The sequence below is a fragment of the Pelobates fuscus genome, chromosome 8 (genome assembly GCF_036172605.1).
Source record: "Pelobates fuscus isolate aPelFus1 chromosome 8, aPelFus1.pri, whole genome shotgun sequence".
Lineage (NCBI taxonomy): Eukaryota > Metazoa > Chordata > Amphibia > Anura > Pelobatidae > Pelobates > Pelobates fuscus.
In genome coordinates this window covers 160,568,888-160,582,688 of record NC_086324.1, presented here as the reverse complement: position 1 = coordinate 160,582,688, position 13,801 = coordinate 160,568,888, and the positions used below count along the sequence as shown (strand labels likewise).

The window sequence follows — 13,801 nt, the reverse complement described above, 5'->3', positions numbered from 1 at the left end:
TCAATGAATGGAGACATCTATCTGAGAGAGCTAGGAAACCAATTATGGTAACAACAACTGATCATAAAAATCTTTTAGTAGAAAAGTGATGCTAACGATCTCTCCCCCAGTTAAGCCAGGTGGTCATTATTCTTATTTAGGGTCAATTATATTATTACTAGACTTGGATATATGTTCTGTTACGAACTGCAATTCATCAGAATTTCGGCCAATTGGGTGTTTACACAAATTCCTGAACTCGGAGCTGAAATGTTGCTGAATCACGATCCAAATGACTCTTAGTGGCCGAGCATATTTGTTACGATTCGTGGACATGAGTTCTGCTCAGGGTGCCTCAAAAAGATATGACTGATAGGAAAAAAGATGATTGATGATTGATATTTCGTTACCAAAATTCTCCAGAGCCAAGCCACTATATGGCAGAAAAATTTAAAAAAAAAAAAAATATTTTCAGATAAAAATTGTTTGCCCAAAATAAATTTTCTCACTGTGCGCAAGTCGGATTACTATTTACCACCCTGGTACTTACACCATAGCTAACGCTTTATCTAGATAATTTGAACCTCTTGACACAAAAGACAGAGAAATAGTACTAATCTAATGTATCAATGCTGCTACTCACAGTACGATCCACGGATTCTTAGATCATGTTCAAATTGCCTTGCTCCTATTGATATAACTTCAGACCAATTATTAACGTCTTCTGAAGACACAGGCGAGATGTTAACCTTGTTTCTTACCTCTAAGACTGCTTGTTATCCTGGTATAACCAAGAACATTTCTTAGCATAGTAAAAGGCTCTGGCTATTATTATGTAAGGATGTGTGTTACCTCACTTGCCAAATTTGTACTAACTCTGGTTCTGAAATTTGAAACCTTGTGGTTTAATACAGCCTCTACCCATACCTAACAGAGGCTAGACACGTCTATAAATAAAAACCTGGAAATCTCTACCCAAAGAGGGTGTCTCATCAAATTCTGTAGATAATATATTGGGCCTGTGTGTTTGTTTTTTAAACAGAATATTCAGGAATATAATTATGTATGTCTATGAACAGGTTGTTGATCCAAGAAGAATCTGATTGCCATTATGGAGTCAAAAGGGATGTGTCCCCCCCCCCCCCCCCGTTTTTGTCTAAATGGCCATTGCCTCAAATAGTTTTTTTGCCTGCGTTTGTACCAAATAGACCAGTATAAAAAGATATGTTTTAAATGTTGAACTTAATGGACTTGAGTGTTTTTTCAAACTAGCTCACTATGTAACTATTCACATATTTTATAGAAACTTGTCATCTTTGGGAGAAAACACCTACAGGCTTTTATCTTCTAAAGTAAGTACTCAAAGTGAATTTCAAACTCAAGTCCAAAATAGCTGAACAGCTAATTTGACCTTAAATTCGAAATAAACTTTTAATTCACCTCAAACTCTCACTTTAATTGATAACATTATTTTGATGGTTGTTGACAGACGTACCAAGACGGCACACTTTGTTCCTCTGCAAAAACTTTATACACCTGGACAGTTAGCCAAGATACTTACCAAGGAAGTTTTTAGACTACATGAGATACTTGAGGAGTTAGTATCTGATAGGGGTACTCAATGTGTGCCATGTTTTTGGAGAGTGTTCTACATTAAGCTATCCTTCTATACCTCTCATCACCAGACTAATAGAGCACCTGAACAAACAGATCAGTCTCTAGAACGGCATTTGCCCTGTTTTATCTCTCAATGTGAAAACAATTGGAGTAGCCTGCTTCCTTGAGTTGAGTTGGCACGTAATACTGCAAGTTTTTCGTAAATAATGCCCTTCATCTTGCAGTCCTTCCGAAGTGTTTTTTTTTCTGACAAGCGAATCCTGGCTTTGGACTGTCACATTGCTGCTCAGAAAGATATGTGGACGCAGGTCCAGAATGACTTAACATGGGCGGCTATCGCCAAAAAAACAAACACTACCGTCGCCATCATGCACCTCCTTCCTATCAGATGGTCTACTCATCATTTCAGTCTCTCAGTCACCTCCAGGTAGATGGTCTCTAGATACATTGGATCGTACAAGATTCAGTTTTAATGGCATCGATTTGAAAAGCAAACCCTTCCTGACATCTGAGGCGTTACCTAAAACACTTAAAGAAATGGTGGAGACACCTCACACATAGATTTCTTTAAAATCAAATATTATGACAAATACACATTTGCAGATGGTAGCTACTGCTTACGAATATTACTCCCACTAATTTCAGACAGACCAGAGATGCATATCTTAGAGCTGGCTTGATATTAGGGGACCCCGCTTTGCGCAATAGCAGGTATATATGCACGGACGACGTCACCCACAATTATAAAATTAGCAATATCCATATTTTTGGGATATATATTGCGTGTATTAATAAAAGAGTCACACGTTTAGATTTCACGCACTGTATCACCAACTGTGGAATAAATTGGCGTTATACAAATGCCAAAAATAATAATAATAATAACGGTACTATTTGGAATATTTTATATATTTTTTTATTACAGATCTGTGAAGCTGTACTCAGGGACCTTTCAAACAAAGTTCCTCACATTATCTTGTGGTACAAGTCCATGTATCAGGTTTCACTAGCGAGGATGACTTGGGACGCGAGGATGGTCTCATCGTACCAGATAAATAGATGATAAATTAGATTTAAACGTCCCACGAACGCTCCCGCAGTTAACGAGGTCTGTATTTTTTAAAATGTATTTACTGAAATCCCGAGCGCTCCATTGTTTTGGCATCACTGGCCATTCGCTGAGATCAATGTATTGTGTGAGGATGTAGGACTTATTGTTTGGTTATAAGGAGGGCATTGCTTTATTGACTAGAAATCCAGGGTGACAGTGAGACAAATCTGTTTTTTATTTGTATTTTTATTTCTCCACATTCCTGCACACCTCCATGCAGGCAGCTCCACATTACTGAGCATTATATCTCTCCATAGCTGCAGCTCTATTTACATCATTCACAGCTGTTCAGCTCTCCTCCACCTTTCCCTATCCCTGAGCCACTACTGCTGCTCCCACCTATCCTCGGGGCGTTGCCAACCAAACGTAAGCGGGCGCGGCCAACCACCGTGGGCGTGGCCTGCCACTCCCTACAGGCGTGCCCTCCCCCCCACTGGCTTACGTGCGCGTCACCTCCTCCTCCCTCTCCCCCCTCCTCCTCCCTATCTCCTTCCATTCTGTGTGAGCTTTACCTCTCTAACCCGCCCCACCCCTTTTTCACCGTGCGTCGCTGTACGTGCTGCGTAACCACGCCCACTTGATCTCTCCGCCACGCCCACACCCTCTCACTCACTCTAACCCCCCTCGGCCGTCGTAACAGAATTGAGAGGAAGGGAGAGAGAAAAAAAAAAAAAAGCCAACCAAAAAAAAAAAAAAAAAAAAAAAAAACTTTTTTTTTTTTTTTTTTTAATTGAGGAATCAACAGCCGCCATCTTGTCGCGGCTCGGTCAGCGGAGATCTCCGGGCCCTGTGAGGGAGAGCGAGCGGCAGGCAGAGAGCGCGCGCGGCCGGAGAGGCCGGGACACGGAGACACGGGGCCGGGGATCGTCCCCTCACACAGTCCGAGGAGGCGGCCAGGCAGGCCCGGCAGGCCCGGCTCCGAGCGGTTAGAGCGGCGGCTCATTGTTTTCCCTCCCGGAGGAGGAGGAGGAGGAAGCGGCGGCCGCACGGTTGGCTGGGCGGAGAGTGTGACCGAGGGCCTCGCTCCATCGCCGGCCATTCTCCCCCCCAGCTCCCCCAGCCGGGGGGCGGCAGCCATGTCCGGGGTCCCCCACCCCGCCTGAGACCCCCCATCACCCCGGGGTACCCCCAAACCTCCCCTCCCCCCCCACACCCTCCCCGAGTGTCCGGCCAGGGGGGGCGATCACAGCGCAGCCCGGCTCCCCAGCTCCGATATCGGGGGGCTCGGCGGACCCTTATCGGGGGGCTCCCGGTGTAATATTGGGGGTCCTACACCAGGTGGCAGCCTGCACCGGCAGCACGTTCACCGACATTTAAAGGGGGTCACAGCCTGCACACACACATTATACGGGGGGCACACACACTATTTGGGGGGCGCTTCGATTTTTTTTAGGATTTTTGGGGGGTGAAGTGTTTAATAATTTTTTGATTTTTTTATATTTTTTTTTACACATTTGATTTTTTTTTTTTCTCTATAGATTTGTTGAGAAGTCAGTCACTTCTCCACCTTATTCCTAGAGGGTCCCTGGATTAGGGGATCCCCCAAGTTTGAGTTTAAAGAAAGGGGGGGCAGTGATTCCCAGCTTGGTTTCATCTCTGTAGCCGGGGGTCTCACTGTTAGTATTAGTAAGGGTGGTCGTCACTGTATTGTCACTGAGGGTCCATTACATTAGGGGGTCCCCAAGTTTGAGTTGTTGGGGGGTTGTTTCTGTGTTTGCAGTGATTCCCAGCTTGCTTCCCTCTCAGTAGCCGGGGGTCTCACTATTTCCATTATTATTATTATTATTATTATTATTATTGTTAAGGTGGTCTTCACTGTATTGTCAGAGGGTCCCTGGTCATTGATTAGGGGGTCCCCCCAGGTCTCATTGTATTAGGGGGCAGTATCACACCCAGGGTCCCTTCCTTTGTAAGGCCCCCCCTCTCAGCGTTTTTGAGGTTTAGGGGGGCTCTGTCCGCGGGGTCCCCCTGGGATAGCGATGCGGGACTCGGGGGGGCAGTGAGGGTTTTTTTTTCTGCTGTTTGTTGTCCCGCGGAAGGAGGAAGGGACTGAGCTCTTGGAGAGAGGTGCTGAGGCTCCGGGCGGCTTGCAGGGCCGGGGTATCCCTCCTCCCCTCTCACTCACTCGCTGCTCCTCCTCCGGGGAGGGCGCCCAGTCTGCTGCCTTCGGTGACCGAACTCAACCAAGGGGAGAAGATGGCCGAGAACCTGCTGGACGGGCCGCCCAACCGGAAGAGACCCAAACTCAGCTCGCCTGGCTTCTCGGCCAGCGGTGACAGCACAGGTAGGAAAGGCCGGGGAGGCAGCCATGAGCAGGCCCAAACTGGGGGGGGGAACCGGGGGGAGAAGGAGGGGGAGGGAGGAGTGATGATGCTAAGACATGGAGAGAGGGGGGAGGTTTGCAGTAAACCTACATGATGGAGATAAACACACTCACATTCATACGATGCAAAAAATAAAATAAATCCACCTTTCATTTTTATCACATTAATTAGGGTGTTTAGGGGGTTTACATAGAGCACACGCAGCACAGATTGAAGAGGAAGCTCGATGGTTGAGGGAGAAAACACACACACACACACCAAAAAAAAAAAATAATTATAAAATTAAAAACCCGAAATGGTGCTTGCAGATCGCCCCTTAAATGGCACAGAGAGGCCATGATGAGAGCAGTGATTGGCGATGTTTATGTGGATTTAGGTAGTGATGGTAGCTCGCTGCTGGGGTATGGAGGCAAATCATCGAAGGGGTATTTATTAGATCGAAAGATGGGAACATAGAAAGGATTAGACCTTATTTTTTTTGTATTGAGGTTGGAAGTTGTTTTGGAGTAAAAAAAAAAAAAAAGATTTTCTTATATAATTTCTTATTATTTATTTTTTGATTTTTTGATTTGTTGGCATGCAGATTTAGAGACAGCTGTTTTATTAAAGATGGTGCATTTCCCATGGCAAAAAGAGAGCGATGTACATGGAATAATTCAATGTTTACATTGCTGTTTTGGCTATTAATGTTGCAATTAGAAACATTACTGAGAAGTGATGGTTTTGGGCCTTGCATGGCTGAGCTATTAAATACGAACACTGAGCTCACTACTCTTTGCACTTTTGCATTGCTTTCTTATATGGTTAGGCATTAAGTAATAAGAGTGAAAAATAATTTAAATGGCAACATGATGTACAGTAGGTTTTTTCAGTGGTTCTGGGAGAGTAGTGTTTGTTACATGTACTTTGTCAATTGTAGGTTTGTGAATGATACCCTTGGGAAGTATGATATGAGTATTAATGTTAGATTTAATATCTTATTTAGTGGGTTTAATTTGAGGAGAGTTGCTAGGCAATGTTACTATGGACAATACTAGACCTAACTTAGGTTTTAAAAAAAAAACAAAAAAAACCTGTTTGGTTTTGTTTAGAGTTGGTCAGTGGCCATGGTAAAACACACGTTCTCCAAGAAGAGTGTAAATGGCTTGTTTTGAAATGCACCAGTATATAGAGGGATATGTGGACAAGTGAGCATGTAGATGTGTTTGGTATTGATAATGGTTCTTCAATGTTAGTTACAGTACACAAAATTTATCATTGCCATTTTAAATCTCCTATTGGGCATGGGTTGCATAGATTGCATAGCAGGTGTATGATGGGTAATGTTACATAAGACCCTGTTCAAATGAAAGGTGGTTTTATCAGTTTGGAGCTCATTGTTGATAGTGTAGGGGGCATTATGGAAAAAGATTCAAAATTGTATCTAACATAGTCATTTTGTTTCAATAAGCCATTTATAGTGTTATCTCCTTCCTAAAGCCATATGTCTTGTGTCCAGTACTTATATTCACAATATGCAGTCATTTTTTGGGGGTTATACTTCTGCAGCCTAATCACTGTTATTGTAAAATGAAGAAAAAAATAATCTAAGTTTCAAGATATTCTCACAGCGTGCGTTTATACTGTATATATGTGTGTGTATACAGGGAGTTTAATGCTGCACACTCTTATGATACTCATTTTACAAGCAATGGTATTTAACAATCCATTTAATAAAAACATCCTATAGAACGTCAAATGTAATATTTAGTAGCTTGTCGTGCAGTAATGTTTGTGTTAAACATTGACAGGTGGCATGAATGCTATAATGTAAGTACCAATTGTCAATTGATTACCTGTTGGTGGCTTATTTGTCTAACACTTCAAAGGGTTAAGTAGCTGTAGCTCAGGTGAGATGCAGTGGACTTCAAGGCATATGGAGTAACAAACTCTACAAAAAATACTTTCGTTAAAAAAAAAAAAAAAAGAAGCAAGCTGTGTGTTTAAAACCAACCCCTCCCCAAAACCTGAATTTCCCTTACCAAAAAGAACATATATGACTTGTCGGACATAAATGTGTTTAAAAATGTTGCCCACTGTGTCAATTATTTGGTATCTACCCACATGTGTAAGTAACAAATCCCTTAACAATACACCTCTACTGGGGGCAGCCATCTTGGCTTTCTTACAGTGTACTGCTAAGGAAGCTGGTATTTAACATTGCCTATGAAGTGTTGTATTAAGATGGATCTTAGTGGTTTTCAGTTTACACATCCAAAGAAGGTTAACTTGCTGCCTCTTACAGTACCTGCTTAGAATGTCAAGGTGTCTGCTCCTGTAGTTTTATATTGTTAATGTGGGTATCATTTCTTAATATTGCTAGTATGCATTTAAAACAAAAGACTGACAGTCAATCTAACACATCCTTGTATTCTTTAAGGAAGGGTGAAGGTCTCTTTAAAGTAAATACTATATATAATGTTGACTTTGATTCATTCTTAATAACCCAATACATGTATTAAATCTTGAATGCGGAATAAACCTTAGTAGTTATATATTTGAAACACCCTGTGTAAAATAAGTAGAATTAGAACTAGTCCAGTTTTGATATTGATATATATATATATATATATATATATATATATATATATATATATATATATATATATATAAAATTTTTTTTTTTTCAAAACAGGACTATACATATTCTCTCTTATTTTGTAATTTCCTATTTTTTATTATTGTTTTATTTTGGGAATTACCATGGTGATATGGCCAATACTACACATGGTCTATAGCAGGGGTGCCCAAAATGTAGATCCGTAAATGTGTTAAATTTACAGCTTCCATGATGCTTTGGCAGTCCGAAGGCATGCAGAGCATCATGTCAGTTGTAGTTCTACAACATCTTGGTTCCCCTGGTCTATAGTGCACAGTCCATAGACTTTAAATGTACCTTTTTTTTTTTTTTTTTTTTTCCAGTAGTATTCATTCTCTATAGGTTCTATTTTGATTTGCACTTTTACCTGTATTATAACATATTGTGCATTTGTTCTTCCCTTTCCTAGCTAGTGTATGCGTTTTATCTGTGTGTGTGTGTGTGTGTGTCCGAGCATGCTATTTATTTTTCTTTTTGAAAAAAAAATGTAAATTAAATTTGGTGAGCACACCTGTGAGGTCGGTATAAAGAAAAAAAGTTCAACAGAATTCGAAAGAATAAACTGCTGGGTGGACCTTCTATATCCAAGGTGATTTTGCTTTGAATAAGAAGGGACATTCAGCTGAGAGAAGTAGAGGATTCCAAAATAAGCTTGTGGATCTGAATTGGGAAGATGCTAAATTATGCCACATTCAGTGCAAAGGGTGAAGGGTGTCCCTTCCAGTACTTACCTAGTGCCCCCACTGCAAGAACTCTTCTCCCTAGACTTGCAGCTGACTCCCACCTGTCATTATAGGAATATTTATTGTCTTCTTTCAGCATGTTTGGTTGCACTGCACAAAGGTTTGTTTTATTTGTAATGTGGTTCTAAATCCATTCTGTGCAGTAGGATTGTCTAGCATTGTCCTCTTCAAACTGTTGCTGAACTACAACACCCAGGATTCACTACGAGCCAAATGACTTGCTGTTGTGGTGCAACAACTGGAGAGCCAGGGTGTGCAAAATTTGCTATAAAAATTGCACGGCATTAGTTTGTCACCCTTGTTACAGTTGTTTCTTATAGTGAGTTGTACTATTTTTTTTTAAATTTGCTTATACAAAAAGTTGTAGCTCTATATTCACTTTTACAAAATAAAGTATACAATGCTTAGCAAGAACACTTTGATTTACTTAAAGAGCAGCCACCATAATAACTTTTTGAAGTTGTTATAGTGCCCGCAGTCCCCTGGCTCAGTTTCACGTTTCAGTTAAACGTCTTTGAAACGGTTTAAAACTTAAAGGGACACTATAGGCTCCCAGAACACTACATCTCAATGAAGTGTTCTTGGTGCCATGTCCAATCTGCTTTAACGCTGCTGAAAACATTGCTTTTTTGCAGAATGGCCATATCTTCATTGCAAGGTTTAAATGCATCTAGAGGCTATCACTCAGACAGCCACTAGAGGTGCTTCCGAGGAAATAGTAAACTATTTCTATCAGATGGTTCCAGAGAGACTGCACATGAGCACTAGCCTCCCAATGCTTTCCTGTGGGAAAACATTGGATTGACTGAGATCATCAATCTCAATGATCTTAACCAAGAGACACTGAGGAGAAGAGGTGAGTAAAACTTTTCTTAGTTTCTCCCTGCGGGTAGCGGCCGGTCACTTAAACAGCCAGCAAGGAACTGTAGCGTTAAGAATGTAAATTTGTATTCCTAACGTTATAGCGTTCCTTTAATAAGGGTCTCCTAAGGATTAGTGTAGCTCTGCCTTGGTATTGCTAAGGATGAGTGTAACTCCTATGGGGTGCTGGGCTTTAGGGGTGTTAATGGACCGTAATTCAGTGTTAAAGGAACGCTGTTGTCACCCTGACCACTTCCAGCGCTATGAAGTGATCTTGGGTGCACTGTCCCTGTCCACTGAGCCCTGCAATGTTATAAATAGCAGTTTTTAGAAACTATAATGTTTACATCTCGGGTTAAGTCCACTTCTAGTGGCTGTCAGTATGACCGGCACTAAAGGCGCTTCTGCATCACTGCTGGAGTAAAACATGGTCACGTGACGCAAAAGCCCTATAAGAAACAATTGATTTACTTTTGGGGAATTTTGATGATGTCGCTGGTAGAGAAGAACTAATCAGAACCTCCGCGCTGGAAAAACGGTATGTAAACCTTTACGTTAATACATTTTTATTGCGCCCGGGGAGACCAAGAAAGGAGTACAGAGTTGGGACAAGGGCACTGTAGTGTTAGGAGTACACTAACACTAGTGAGCTGAGATCAGATGGGTATGGGTAGCATCATCTATTCAACATAAACCAAAAATTGGAATGATGCCCACGTAAAGTCTGCCCTGCATTGTGCTTTCATGGAAATACATACAGTGAACTTGTTTCTAGATAGGAAAACTGCATGCTATGATTATATAAAGAGTTGTTATCCACTCTTGCTGAGGATGCTCTCACACACAAGCTTCTGAAACTTAGGGAAGCTTCATTCACTAAACCATTTTAGTGAATGAACAAATTCTGCAAAAATAGTTGTAAGAGGCCACTCTAGATTGCCTCGTAGTTGGTAACCTGACGGTGTGTTATTTGGAGTGTGTATGAATGCCCTGCATAGCTTTACTGCTGACCGTGGTTGTATCACTTTGTAGTAGATTTCCCTGGCTTCTTAACTCCTTGTTCATAGGAGGTTTGAGCATTGGAAATTCTGTTCTCACACAGGAATCTTTGGATACTCTAGATCCCATAGCCACTTGCATGGAGTTTTCAGTCTATCACTGCTGCTCAAGCAGATTCATTTATTGAGCTGCTCTAGAGAAGAAGCCGGACCAGCACCTGGTAAACTCTACTTCAGTGTTAAACCATTCAAACAGGGTTTAACACTTGAAGGTAAGAAAGTATCAGTGGACGGCAGATGTTGACATTTAGTGGTTATTATTGTGATTTACAGTGTCCAGAATGTTTCTTTAAGGAAATCTCATGGAAAATGACATCTAAAAGTCATGTATTTTTGAATTTATTTTTTTAAGAAAAGGAGGGGCTTTAAACAGCACAGTTTTCCAACAATTTCCAGTAATATTCTTATGGCAATATCCAAGGTAAGCAAAAGATGACAAAAGGCAGAATGTCGCTGCAGAATTGTCCATAAGCCTCAGTAATGTGCAGCAATGACGCATGCTCTTGGAGAAAGGTTGCAGCGCTTGCAATGGGAGCCTCAAGTAAGTATATTGTTAACTTCTCCAGTTATAGGCACACAACGTCGGCATGTCACCTTTGAGGGGATTTGCAAAATATGCATGGGCACTAAAAGTTACAGACCAACGTCAATGCCTTCCTAGCTTTTAAGGCATGCCTAAGTGTCCACCTGCAGGCCCTTGCATGTTTTCCAACATCTCCTAGACCTAGAGTTGTCTGCCGGCCCAGCAGAAGGGAATTCTGAAAGTTCTAATCCAGACATCTCAAGCCCTGGCCACCCTGTTGAACTACAACTCTTTTGGCCTCAACATTGAGGGGTGGTAGTTTGAGATCACTATTTGAATCCGTTGACTGGCAATGCAGCTGCTTTGGACACTAATTCTAAATGCAAAATCTTTTTCAAGAAAGGTTTACATTTCAATGAGATATTTATTCACTTTAGAAGTTCTAATCTTCTGATCTGTTAATTTAATTACTTTCTCGAGCCTCCTTCAGTCTAGCAAGCTATTAACAGAGCAGGGGTTAAGAAATTCTAAATTAAACATACTGTGCAATAAAGGAAGTGTAAACATTAGATATCGCTTTACAGGAATGTTTAGAAAGGCTGTGTAAGTCACATACAGGGACTTGTGACTAGAGCTTTATAAACAAAGTAATTTAACTCCTAAATGACAGAGAATTGAGCAGTGAGACAGTAGGGTCATTATCTAAACCTCATTACGGCTTCATTAAAGGGACTCTCCAGTGCCAGGAAAACAAACCCCTTAAAATCCCTTCGGCGACTTTCCTGTATCCAGCGCCGATGTCACTCGGTGCTGGTCAGGGTCCCACACACGCTCCACCCCTGCCGACGTCATCCGGCGGGGGAGACCTATTGCGCATGTGCGGCCGGCGGCGAGGGAGACCTAATGCGCATGCCGGCAGCATTAGACCTCCCCATAGGAAAGTATTGAATAATGCTTTCCTATGGGGATTTCAGCGACGCTGGAGGTCCTCACATAGTGTGAGGACATCCAGCGACGTTATAACACACTTTTCGTGTTCTATGAACACGGAAGTGTCCTAGTGACCGTCTAGTAGACAGCCACTAGAGAAGGACTTAACCCTTCAAGGTAAATATTTCAGACCATGCCAATGGTACCCAGACTACTCCAATGGGCAGAAGTGGTCTGGGTTCCTGGAGTGTCCCTTTAAGCTAAAGTTGTTTTGGTGACTATTAGTGTCTCTAAGTTCAATAATTTAATTTAAAGGGAGACTATAGTCACCAGAACAACTACAGCTTATTTTTCCATAAAAAAGGTTGTTTACATTACAGTCTGGGGATACCTCCATTGGCCACTCCTCAGATGGCTACTAGAAGTGCTTCCATGAACTTTCCTCATAGTGATGCATTGATTCAACTCCTCTCTATGCAGAGATGCTGATTGGCCAGGGCTGTGTTTTGATTTGTGCTGGCTCTGCCCCTGATCTGCCTCCTTGACCGTCTCCGCCAATCCTATGTGAAAGAATTGTGATTGGCTCAGACAATCACTTCTGATGATGGCCGGTAGATCAGGGGCAGAGCCAGCAGCAGCAGATTGACTAAAAGGAAGATTTGACTACATTTAGGGGGGCAAGGATAGTGACAGGAGGGCTAGATGGTAATTTTAACATTATGGGGTTAGGCATAAATGTGTGTTCCTGACCCTATAGTGTTCCTATAAAAATAAAAGAAAATAGGTAAACGTGAGAGAGGAATCATTGACTATCTAGGTATTCAGTTAAAGGACCACTATAGTGTCAGGAAAACCAACTTGTTTCTTGACACTATATAATCCTTAGGTCCCCCTTCCCGCTGGGCTGAAGGGGTTAAAACCCTATTCAGCCACTTACCTTTATCCAGCGTCGGGCTCCCTCGGCGCTGGTGACCTCTCTTCCCCCTCCGACGTCAGCTCCCAAGTGGAGCTGAATGCGCATGCACGGCTAGGGACGCGTGCCCATTATAAACGCCCATAGGAAAGCATTTCTCAATGCTTTCCTATGGATGTTCTGCGTGCTCAATGCGATATTTTCACATTGAGTGTAAGGGAAGCGCTTCTAGCGGCTGTCAGGAAGACAGCTGCTAGAGGCTGGATTAACCCTGCAATGTAAACATAGCAGTTTCTCTGAAACTATGTCTACAGCTGCAGGGTTAAAACCTGGGGGACCTGGCTCATTGAGCTGAAGTGGTCTAGGTGACTATAATGGTCCTTTAATGGTTTTGATGACAACAAACAGAAAAGCGTGTGCGGATAGTAAATTACTAGGAGTAGATGCTAATTCCGTTGAGATGTGCAAGATTGGTTACGTCATGGAATGTTTAGAGACTTCTTCAACACAATTTCATGTTTTCTAATGAATGAAACTGCTGCTTTGTGTTGAACTACATGCTCCTTCCTGCCAGGAAGATATTTATTTATGCAATTTGCTAAGGACTCTTATTGTAAATAATGGAAAGCCCATTACTTGTTGACAGGTTTCTGGTGCTTTCTATAGTTGGGAGAGCTCTCTACTGAAGCAGCAAATGCAGGGATGCAATAGATATTTAAAGGACCACTATAGGCACCCAGACAACTTCAGCTCAATGAAGTGGTCTGGGTGCCAGGTCCCTCTAGTTTTAACGCTGCGGCTGTAAACATAGCAGTTTCAGAGAAACTGCTCTGTTTCACTGAGGGTTAATCCAGCCTCTAGTGGCAGTTTCACTGACAGCCGCTAGAGGCGCTTCCGCGATTCTCACTGTGAAAATCACAGTGAGAAGACGCTGGACGTCCAATGGAAAGCATTGAGTAATGCTTTCCTATGGGCGGTTTGAATTTGTGTGCGGCTCTTGCTGCGCATGCGCATTCGGATCTGACGTCGGCAGGGGGAGTAGAGGTCACCGGCGCTGGAGAAAGGTAAGTGGGTGAAGGGGGCCGTGAGGGGGACCTAATGACC

The 13,801-nt window shown here is 42.3% G+C and overlaps 1 protein-coding gene across 9 annotated transcripts in view; it reads left to right on the top strand.

Moving 5' to 3' along the window:
• The first annotated feature begins 3,418 nt into the window (after positions 1-3,418).
• The window catches only part of CREBBP (CREB binding protein), a 47,539-nt gene continuing 37,156 nt past the window's right edge, over positions 3,419-13,801 (top strand). For all 9 annotated transcript variants that reach the window (XM_063430557.1, XM_063430556.1, XM_063430551.1 and 6 more), the window contains exon 1: positions 3,419-4,991. In XM_063430557.1, coding sequence (XP_063286627.1) covers positions 4,904-4,991 — 88 coding nt within the window. In that variant the 5' untranslated portion in view covers positions 3,419-4,903. The remainder of the gene's footprint in view (positions 4,992-13,801) is intronic.